The following is a 12,174-nucleotide window of genomic DNA, read 5'->3' as shown; positions in this document are numbered from 1 at the left end:
AAAGAAAAAAAAGAAAAGAAGAAAAAAATACAATCATATTCCAAATGGAATATACGTAAAATAGGAAATTACAGAAATACCTTTTTCGGGTATTATGAGAAATATATATATATATATATATATATATATATATATATATATATATATATATATATATATATATATATATATATATATATATATATATACAGAGAGAGAGAGATACGAATATATATATGTACATACAACGAGATTAAGGATTACATTTTAACACATTAATACTCTTGTCATTGTATATGCAAAAAATAGCCCCATATCGATGGGAAGGGGTGGAAGTCCCATCCAACATGTATTATAAATAGGCTTTCCATCCACCCAACTCTACACATCCTACTTTTCGTAAGGGCCTTAAATGTAGGATTGAAGGCTATGCCTTCAATTTACCATTTTTCCCATTCAAAAGTAAATGGTGCTTTACTTTATACTATTTTTTTTTTATTTGTGGCCATGACTCGGCTGACTCGGCCGACTCAATGCTAAAACTCGTTGACCTATCCCAGTTTTGGTCGACTCGGCCGAGTCAATGTAAGGACTTGACTGAATTTGGTTTTTGGTTTAAACCGAGTTCACCTAATTTTTTGACTCAGTTTGTTGCCGATATGAGTCAACTCGGCGAGTTTTCCATCTATGCTGGTCGTGGAGGTTTTCAGCAACAGAATCCTAGTCGTGTGATACTTCCTACACCTAATCAGGGATATAATAGCAATTATAATAGGCCAAATGCTGGTTATGACAATAATTTTGGTGGCATGTCGTGTTATATGTGTGGTGATTGAAATCACTTAGCTGAATATTCTCATGAAAAGACAGGTGAAAAAAATAATATGGGCATCATGGGTGTTTATAACTCTAATCTTCAAGGAGAGCGAAGGGTTCCTAATGAAGATGTCTGCATTAAAAATGTGACCCATACCTTTGAGAACATGTCTTTAAACACGCCATTAGAAGCACATGCTTGGTTTATTGATAGTTGGGCTGCAAACCATGTTACCAGAAATTCAGGCACTATCTTTTCCATTGTTCTCTATAAAGGTAAGGGAGTGGTTATTGGTGATGGGACCCGGCTACCCATTACATACATCAGATGTGCCAAATTTTTTTCTCCAAGTGGTGTTCTTGTTCTAAGGAATGTCTTTTTTCTCCCTAGTTTCAAAAAGGAATCTTATATCTGTGTCTCAATTGGGTAATGACTTGTCTATTTCATGTATCTTTATTCCTAAATATGTTTTCTTGGAATGATTTGTCTATTTCATGTATCTTTACTCCTAAATATGTTATCTTGGACCAATCAAGGACAATGTTCGTTAGAGGAGGCCGTCGGGGAGAGCTATATGTGATTCATGATCATTGCCCAGAGTTATAGAAGAAGTTTCCTTCCAATTTTACTAGTCGTAATGAGTCTAAAAGTCATAGTAGAGATGTGCATTTATGGCATTGTTGTTTGGGTCATTGTTCTTCGGAGCCTTTGAATAAGTTGAGTTCTTCTATCCGTGTTGGTTCAGGTTCATTAATGTGTTATGGTTGTCAGTTGGGTAGACATGTTAAATTGCCTTTCGAGTCTAGCAATAATAAAACTTCTTTTGTTCTTGATCTTATTCACACTTATGTTTGAGGACATGCGCCTACTTTGTCTCTTTTTGGATCTTGTTACTATGTTGCCTTTGTGGATGATTACTCTAAACTTGGGTTTACTTAAATGTAGATATGAAGTTTTTGATAAGTTTAAGGAATTCAAATCTTATGTTGAAAATTGATTCTAGAAGCGTATTGGCATCCTCTAATGTGATGGAGGGGGAGAATATACATCCAATGTGTTTACTCAGTACCTTAGGGATAATAGAATAAATGAACAGTTTTCTTGCCCAGATACTCTACAACAAAATGGACTAGCTGAGAGAAAACATAGGCACATTACAGAAGTTGGTCTCTCATTGATGTTTGCTAGTAGTGTGTCGAAGATGTTATGGTCAAAGGCATTCCATACAACTTTTCTCATAAATAGATTGCCAGCCAATGATATTGGAAATAACACCCCTTATGAGTTATTGTGGTGTCTAAGGTAGATTGTTCCATGTTAAGAAGTTTCAAATGCCTATGTTACATGCATATAAACCAATCACATAGAAATGAATTAGATCCCTTATGAGTTATTGTGGGTCCCATATGAGTTATTGTGGGTGTCTAAGGTAGATTGTTCCATGTTAAGAAGTTTCAAATGCCTATGTTACATTCATGTAGATTACCGAGAGAGAGAGAGAGAGAGAGAGAGAGAGAGAGAGAGAGAGAGAGAGAGAGAGAGAGAGAGAGAGAGAGAGAGAGAGAGAGAGAGAGAGATGTTTTCATTTAGGGCTAATCTCTTGTTTAAATAGAGATTAACCAAAAAAGGAATAATTACATTTAGGTCCCTTAATATTACTAAAATATCAGAAGCACCCTTAAGCATGGATAAAACATTAATTAGTTGACTTATCTCAACACTAAGCTGGAGCATGGATATCAATCATGCTCAGCTTGCCGCAATATTTTGAGAAACTGGGTCTGGCAAGAGGCTTTGTAAAAATATCTGCAACTTGATCCTTAGAGATTACATGCTTAGTAGAGATATGTCCAACTTGAACCATATCTCGTATGTAGTGACAATCAACTTCAATATGTTTTGTCCTCTCATGAAATACCGGATTATTAGCTATATATGTAGCTGCCTTGTTATCACACATCATTACCATAGGAGATAAAACCTTCACTTGAAGATCAGTCAGTACTGTTCGAACCCACATTAATTCAGCTGCGGTTTGGGCCATAGCTCTATATTCTGATTCCGCACTTGACCTAGCAACAACAATTTGCTTCTTGCTTCTCCGAGAGATTAAGTTACCTCCCACAAATACACAGAATCCTGAGGTAGATTTTCTATCCTCTACAGACCCAGCATAATCAGCATCAGAATAAGCAACTACCTCCAGAGTGTCTCTTTTCTTGAATAACAATCCATTTCCAGGAGAGGATTTTAAGTACCTAAGTATCATCATTATAGCGTTCCAGTGTACCTCAGTCGGTTTGTCCATGAATTGGCTAACCTTACTTACAACCAGAGCAATATCAGGTCTAGTCATTGTCACATATAGTAACTTTCCTACCAATGAGCGGTAGCGTTTGCTATCAACAGGCTTTGACCCCTCATCAAACAAATTGGCTCCCAACATTCCTGTCTCTTTTAGTAAATCAAGAACATACTTCCGTTGTGACAAAACCACACCCTCACTGCCTCTGGCTACTTCTATTCCCAGAAAATATCTGAGGGAACCAAGGTCTTTTGTGACAAAATGTTTTTGAAGATGGGCCTTTGTAGCTGCAATATCATTCATGTTATCTCCTGTGAGAATGATGTCATCCACATATACCACCATAACAACTATACCTGAGTTGGTTTTCTTAATGAATAATGTGTGATCTGACGCTGATCTATTAAAACCAAACTTTGACATCACCTCAAACAACTTTTGAAACCATGCCTGAGGACTCTGCTTTAGACCATATATCGCCTTTCTTAATCTACACACCTTCTGACACTCCCCCTCAACCTCGAACGCAGGAGGTTCCTGCTGTAGACTGTCTCAGACAGATCTCCATATAAAAATGCATTTTTCACATCTAGCTGACACAAACGCCATCCACGGTGAACAACTACAGAAAGAACAAGACGAATGATGCCCATTCGTGCTACAGGAGAAAATGTCTCAAAGAAATCAACACCATATGTCTGAGTATAGCCTTTTGCCACTAACCTGGCCTTATACCTTTTAATTGAGTCATCTGAGTTGTACTTGATGGTATATACCCATTTACATCCAACAATGTCCATATCCTCTGGAGGGTCAATGAGGTCCCATGTCTGTTGAGACAGTAAAGCATCCATTTCCTCTTGCATAGCCTGCTTCCATCGGCTCTCGAGAACTGCCTTTTGATGATTCATAGGAATAGTTTCAGCAGTTAAGGCTGAAATAAAAGCTTTCATCTGATTTCCGAGTCTAGCTTCAGACACAAACTTAGATATAGGGTATAATGTGCACTGTCGTGTCCCCTTTCACAGAGCGATTGGCCTGTCATCATCAACATGAATGTCATTGCTCTCAGGAGTACTTACCTCAGGAGAAGAAGTGGATGGAGGCACCAGAGGAGTTAGAGCTCTACGCACATACACCAATGGAGGATTGTGAAACCGTGAGGTAGGAGGAGTTGGATTCAATACTAAAGGCACCGATTCCAAAGGAAAAGGAGGAATAGGAAGTGGAAAAAAGCCATCTTGATCAGCTTGCAGCCGAGTACCAGTACTAGAATAGTATGGAAGGGACTCCAAAAAAGATACATCTGCACTGACATACTCCCGACGAGAGATTGGATGTGAAAGAGGGAAAAGAGGTGCACTCAGATACAAGATTTGTAAAGGAATTTGGTCTTCCACGGATGATGAAGGGGCAGTGGTAACTGCATCACCCCAATATGAAGCAGAAACATTAGATTGAATCATAAGGGTGCGGGCTACGTCAAGGAGATCCCTGTGTTTTCATTCAGCCACCCCATTTTGTTGAGAAGTATAGGCACAAGAGGTTTGAGGTTGAATTCCATGATCCCGATAAAATTGCAATAGTGCAGTTGTTTTAAACTCAAGAGCATTATCAATGCGAATAATCTTGACAACTGACTCAAGACAACTTAGAAAAATCATCGACAATAACAAGATAATAACGACATTGGGTCCTGGTAGGAATCTTACTAGGACCCCATACATCTGCATGAAGAAGTTCAAAGACCTTATGACTGGACTGACTCTGACTAGAAGGAAACAAACTCTGATGATGCTTGCCCAACTGACATGCTTCACACTGGAATGATGTAGTAGACGAAATTTGAGGAATGACACGACGAAGCTTTGACAATGAAGGATGACCGAGACGACGATGCCACTGAACATGACTTGAGGAAGAATCAACTGCAGCATAAACGTTTTCCACAGGATGATATAGATAGTAGACTCCATTTTCTTCATAGCCTCCACCAATCTTCTTCCTCGTCAATAAATCCTGAAAATGACAGCACACAAGATCAAATATCACCCTACAATTTAGATTTTTTGTAAGGCAACTCACTGAGAGTAAACTTTGAGGAAATGAAGGAGCATGAAGAACATTTTTCAATTGCAAGGAAGAAGTTATAAAGACATTTCCCTGACCGATAATCGGGGAGGAACTCCCATCGGCTAAAGAGACTCCCCGATGTGCAGTAATAGCCTTTAAATCTGAAAAGTCTTAAGAGTTTCCACATAGATGCCTAGAAGCACCAGAGTCACTAATCCACTTACTATCATGGGAAGAAAGATGGTCTCCGGTAGAGTAGGCCACACCAGCTACAGGAGAAGACGAACTTGAAGGACGATGAGAGATCAACTCCTCATATTCTGCACGGCTAAGACTGATAGGCTCACTAGGGGAATTAGATTCATGCTCCACCTCTAGTTTTGTAGTATTAGCTTTTGGAACGTTTGGCTTCAATGAAGGAAATGCAAGCCGTCCATGTTTATCCCAGCAACAATATTCTAAATGTCCATATTTTTCACAATAGGTACATTGCAGTTTACCTCTACCTCCCATAACTCTTCTACGACCTTTGCCTCTGACATTAGAAGTATTTTTTCGTCCATAACTCGATGGGACAGCTAAAGCAGATGACTGAGATGCAGGTTGAGATTGTGGAAGAGAGATGGCCAGTCTGCTCAATCGATTATATGCATCAGCAAGAGTAGGAACATCAGACCCGGTCAACATTTGGACTTTAGCAACAATGAACTCTGATGATAGGCCTGTGAGGAACCGAGCAACCATAGTCTGCTCTTGATGATCCTTTTGTTTTGAGCAACACAATGGTCTGTGAGCATTAAGTCTCTCAAAGGCAGCCTTAACAGAAGCATAATACTGGGCCAAGGTCTGATCACCCTGCTGAAGGTTATATATCTCCTGTTCAACTTGGAGAATGCGGCTCACATCGTCTCTTGAGAATATGTATCTCGAAGATTATCCCACATCTGTTTAGCTGTGTTATAATAAATAAGGCCATCTGCAATATGAAGTTCAATGCTATTCATGATCCATGACATAACAATGTCATTATCTTCTTTCCAAGTATTATATTTTCCAGTTTTGTTAGTTGGCTCAGATTCCAGTAGAATATGCTTCCTACGATGTCCAGACACTAACATCATAAACATCCTGGACCACCTTGCATAGTTTGTTTCATTCAATTTAACGGAAGAACCATACGAGAAATGATTGGCAAAGGCTTTGTATTCTCCAATAGCCTCATTTTTGTAATCATATTTTGAAGCGTCACCCATAGTAAAAAAAACATTAACAACTATTACCAAACACAAGAAACTCAAAAGCTATTACTGCTGCACAATAAGCAAATCGATGACAGTAATCTGTCTCCACCACGACGTCCAGAAAAACTCCACACTATGCAGGTCCACACCAAAAAAATATCTACTTCATGCTGCCAATCAATAAAAAAAATTATGATACCAGTGCCTGCTCCACGCTGTCATTCCACCAAAGCATAAACACAGATAACAACGTCTACTTCACGCTGCCAATAAACTTTGAGATCTGTATCAGATCTAACAAAAAAAATATATTTGCTTCACGCTGCCTACGAAACCCTTAAGTTCAGCGTCTGCTTCACAACATCTGCGCAACATCCATACCACTCACCAGATCGGGAACCCATGGAGTCACCACGACTTGTAGATCTGATTACAGATCTGAGTCATGACATTTGTCATGCTACAGATCTGTTATCAGATCTGTACCAAAAGGAAAAGACTTACCCGATCTTCTGCAGACGATCTGCCTTCGCATGAAAAAAGGATCAGGCAATCACCTTCACGCCCGATCTTCTACACGCGATCTGCCTTCACACAATCACACGATCCACCTTCACACGTTCCCAAGAACGTACTGCTCTGATACCATGTAGATTATCGAGAGAGAGAGAGAGAGAGAGAGAGAGAGAGAGAGAGAGAGAGAGAGAGAGAGAGAGAGAGAGAGAAAAGTCGATGTTTTCATTTAAGGCTAATCTCTTGTTTAAATAGAGATTAACCAAAAAAGGAATAATTACATTTAGGTCCCTTAATATTACTAAAATATCAGAAGTACCCTTTAGCATGGATAAAACATTAATTAGTCGACTTATCTCAACAATTCATATAAACCAATCACATAGAAATGAGTTAGATCCCAAGGCTGAATTGTGTGTGTTTGATATTTAGATGAGCATAAAGGCTATAGATGTTTTTCTATTAAAAAAAATCATGTGTACATATATCACGACATGTTAACTTTTAGGGTATGTTTGATTGTGAGGACGACACTGTCTCTCGTCCCCCACAAAGCTTGGGGCCCATGCGCCCACGCAAACTTCAAACACACAGGACAGCGGAACACAATGTCCCACACATCCAGCATGGGAGTTTGGGTGGTGTCCATCACTGTTCTACACCCCCCCCATGGATCAGGGATGTGGTGTCCGAACGATGTTGAACACTCCTTAAAAAAAGGGGGAGGGGGAGAACCTTGATACCTCCTCCCCTTCTCCCCCCTACCATCGTACAACTCTCTGGTGCAGTGTTCCTCTTCGGCATCCTCCTCTCCAGCACCACCGAAGGTGCTCTCTCTCTCTCTCTCTCTCTCTTTCCCTCTCTGCTGGTGAGTGAACCCTAACCCGATCTTAGGGTTATGGTTTTACTAATTCTGATTTTTTTTCGGATATGATTTAAATTTTAAGGGTTTTGTATTTTAATCCATATTTTTGCAATTTATTGAGTGAATGATGCTAAATCTGAAGTTTTTTTTGGATATGCTTTAGATTTTAGGGGTTTTGTATTTTAATTCCTATTTTTGTAATTTATTGAGTGAATGATGCTAAATCTGATTTTTTTCGGATATGCTTTAGATTTTATGGGTTTTGTATTTTAATCCCTATTTTTACAATTTATTGATTGAGTGATGCTAAATCCAATTTTCTTTTCTGGATATGCTTTAGATTTTAAGGGTTTTGTATTTTAATCCCTATTTTTGCAATGTATTAAGTGAATAATGCTAAATCTATTTTTTTGGATGTGCTTTAGATTTTAGGGGTTTTGTATTTTAATCCCTATTTTTGAAATTTATTGAGTGAATGGTGCTAAATCCAATTTTTTTGGCTAGTTCATCAGGATTCTTAATCATCAATACAGTACTAGGTTCTTGTTATTTTTTGTTTCCTTTGGTCTTGTCTTCTCGATATACAAATTTTTGAGACATTGGCATCAATTTGTCGAGGTATAGATGAAGCACAATAACAAATAGATCTGGGTTCACAACTGAATCAGCTGACTCCAGAAGATGACATTGGCATTTTTTTATGAGAAAATAAAGTAGGACTGGCTAAAATAGGTTTTAGCAATAAGAGATCTCAATCAATTGAGGAGATTCAAGATAATAGAAAAGGTGGAAAAAAAGGAAAGAAATATGAAAGAGAAGGAAAGAATAAAAAAGAAGAAAAGTAAATGGAAGCGAAGAAAATGGATGGAAGAAAAGACAAGAACAACAGCCAATGATTTCTACTTGCCCCACTGATGCCATGTGAGAATCAACCTGAAAATTCATGTCCTGCAATAGAAAAGAAAGAGAAGAGATTGGGGCCAAGAAAACATGAGGTATGATATATATCTTCCATTTTAATGTTATATACAAAAATAACCTTCTTACATATGTGGGTTTACATTAAATAATCTGTTATAACTTGAGTGACACGTGTACCCCTGTTATAACAAACTAAACCCAGCAGCATATAAAATATACAAACAGCATCATAAATATGACATGATCCAATACCACACGATTCTTAACCGCTTCTATTGGTTACACAATATTTCCTGTTTTTGTTGCACCCTATTCAGTTAGGATGCAACAAAAAAAATATTTTTCTTTTAATCCCAAATGTGGATTGTTGTATTATTTGGGATGCAATATAATTAGAAAAAATTCCAGTTATCACATCCAAAATCGTTGGATATCTGCTCGCAATCCAGTCATACAATGGTAATACATTTAGAGGCAACATTCACTTGCGTGTTCTTTGATTCCTTTGAGAATACTAACGTTAGGAGATTGCTGCTGTTGCTCAAGTGCTGATATTTAAAACAAAGATTCTTTGTGTCAGAACAATGAATATTGATTTCAATGTCAATTCTAAAATCTAATGCAAGATTTCTAGAACTTTTTGTGCTTTTTTTTCTTTTCCTCGTTTTCATTATGGCTTGATCATTGCAGAAGCTAAAGGCTAGATCTTTTATAAAGAGGTTGGTTGGGACTGTTGTACGTTCAGTGCAGGAAGATAAAAAAGAACAGGGTTAGTTATCAATTCATTTGAATCATCTTGAGTTACAGTTAACAATGTTTCTCTTTAATCAGTTCTATGTTCTTTACTGGTACGGAAGTTTGATGCAACTTTTTTGAATTTTTATAGTTGTCTTTCAGTATGGTTCTTTTTGACCTTTTTCAAACACTAGGATTATTCTTCTTGTTGATGCTCTTTAGAGTTTGACTTGTTTGTGTATGTTTGTATTTAATAATGAGTGTGAGGTTCAGTATTATGCTAGCGAATGGCTTGAAAACAAGTACAACCCCTGATACATGGTAAACTTGGCTCATTATATAAGGGGCTGTTTGCTATCCTGGTGAAAACAATCAGAAAAGAAATTTGTTAGAAAAACACTGGGCACACTCTTTAGTCCATGCCCCAACAAAGGCTTGACAATTTCTCTTGGAGAAAGGTGTCATTTAGACATCCTAATGGAAATCAGATAGTACCTAGTACCTTGAAACATTAATTTAGTTTTCTCCTTGGCCAATGTTCTTTTTGAAGTTAGTGTCAATCTTTATGTTTAAATGCTTATATTCAGGAGGAACTTTAGTTAACATAGAAGAATGGCTGTTTGAATCTTCAGGACCCATGAAAATTACTGTTATTCCTTTGGAATGGATCTAACCTGGTAATATATTCCTAAGTCTCTTTTTGTTGGTTTTCAACCTGTGGCAAGAAATAACTGTCTATCATTGTACATCTGGAAACACCTGAATATTTTTGAAGATTATTCAATAGATAGATATTATAATTCCTCAACTTTCAGCTTTTATCAATTTGTAGGATATTCGTACTATGCATATATCAAATGTTGTAATATTTTGCATATTTGAAGCTTATTGCATAACTTTGGAAAATCTTGGTAATCTTTCATTAATACTTTGCCTTTAAACTAATTGCAACCTGATTTCTGTTATCTGTTGCTCTGTCAAGATATTAAAAGTATGGAAGCAGAGGTACACGCTTTAGAAGAGCTCTCAAAGCAACTTTTTCTCGAGATTTATGAATTACGACAAGCAAAGGTAAATCATTATCCATTAATTGCATGATAAACTACTTGATTTCCTTCTCTTATAGATTGGAGATCCTTTTTGGCTTTGCTTTCTCTTTCTTTTAGATGTCAATCTGTTTTGGTTTTGGAAAGAGTTCTGAATATCTTCATGTTCAATGCTAGCTTATATATACTTACATGTAGATGGCTTGGACATGTTACTGAAAATTGTTGTGTTCTAGTAAGTGCATTGCATGTGATAGCTGATTGGATAGGGTCACACTATCTTAAATTGAAGGCTGTTGAGCAAGAATCCAACTATGGCTGTGCCTCAACTTGGCCGTTAGAAAAGTAGAAAAAAGAAACATGTAATTTTCAAAAAAGTACCCAAAATTTTGTCAATAATTAGAACACACATAGGTTTAAAAATTTTGAAAGGCACCTAGACAATTTCCTTGGTTAAGTTTTCTTTTGTCAAAGTTGTTAGTCAGTTTATGCTCCAATTACAGATTTTCCCTTAGCATAGAACCCCTAGAAAACCCATGCACAGAGAGAGAGAGAGAGAGAGAGAGAGAGAGAGAGAGAGAGAGAGAGAGAGAGAGAGAGAGAGAGAGAGAGAGAGCTTAGTATTTCTAATAGGGGGACTTGAGGGTGACCTTAATATTTTAACTCGAGTTGGGTTAATAAAGTTGAAAAGTCAGGTTAACAGAGGAAAAATTTAGGTACATTATTAACAAATTTGAAACTTAGGCGTGTCTTCATTAAAGGTTAGGAGTTATTTTGAAAAAATTGCCAAAGAAAAAGAAAAATCTCTTGGTTGTGAGCATTATTTTGCTAGTTTTTTGCCTCAAGTGCTTAAGTCAGAATATGTCATAGTCCCCTGTCCAAAAAGAAGTCAATATATATCAGTTTTGGCTAGTCTTGGCAATGCAAAAACTGAAGATAAATCTTGGTAGTAAAAAACTTCAAAAAATGAAAGATAACATAATAAATAATAAATAATAGGTTTATATAACTATCTTTTTGCAAAAATATGGATAAGAGATATAGAAGCTTTTATCATATAAAAAATAAAATAAGAAGAAAATTCAGTTTAAAATATATAAAAGGCATAAGATAAAAAAATACTTTTAACACACACATGCATATATCTATCTATCTCTCTCTCTCTCTCTCTCTATATATATATATATATATATATTATCGTCATCGTCTTCGTTGTCATTTCATTAGTAGCAAGCCTTTTCCCAACTAGGTGGGTTCATGTTTATGAGATACATGGTTCCTTAGCTATAAACTTTTTCATATGTCTACTTGTAGTCTTGTTTCATGTTTTCAGTGGTATGTCATCATCATCAATCCTTGTGCCAATGGCATGAGGTTGGCCTTATATGTCCGACTTTTCCATTTCTTCCTATCAAGAGCTACAACTTCGGTCATCTTATCATCCTCTATATGTCTCTGACTGCCTCCTTTCAATTCTTCAATGGTCTTCCTCTTTTCCTAATTCCTTCCACTTATATCATATCAACCTTTTTTATTTGTGTCATAGTAGCTATGTTACATGGACACTTCAACCATTGTCGTTGTCACACGTCTGGACACTGACATGGATACGCCTGGACACGACATCGACACCATTTTTAAGGCAGAAGTGTCCAAAAAGCTGGATCTGAGAGTGTCTG

The 12,174-nt window shown here is 37.1% G+C and overlaps 1 protein-coding gene across 4 annotated transcripts in view; it reads left to right on the top strand.

Annotated features, from left to right (window-relative positions):
* Positions 1–12,174, top strand: part of LOC149822528 (GPCR-type G protein COLD1) — a 163,938-nt gene that overhangs the window by 83,393 nt on the left and 68,371 nt on the right. For all 4 annotated transcript variants that reach the window (XM_089981615.1, XM_089981612.1, XM_089981613.1 and 1 more), the window contains exons 6-7: positions 9,405–9,483; positions 10,432–10,520. In XM_089981615.1, the coding sequence (XP_089837741.1) occupies positions 9,405–9,483; positions 10,432–10,520 (168 nt within the window). The remainder of the gene's footprint in view (positions 1–9,404; positions 9,484–10,431; positions 10,521–12,174) is intronic.

The sequence above is a fragment of the Nuphar pumila genome, chromosome 11 (assembly GCF_984573655.1).
Source record: "Nuphar pumila chromosome 11, dmNupPumi1.hap1.1, whole genome shotgun sequence".
Classification (NCBI taxonomy): domain Eukaryota; kingdom Viridiplantae; phylum Streptophyta; class Magnoliopsida; order Nymphaeales; family Nymphaeaceae; genus Nuphar; species Nuphar pumila.
This window is presented reverse-complemented; position numbering and strand designations above follow the sequence as displayed.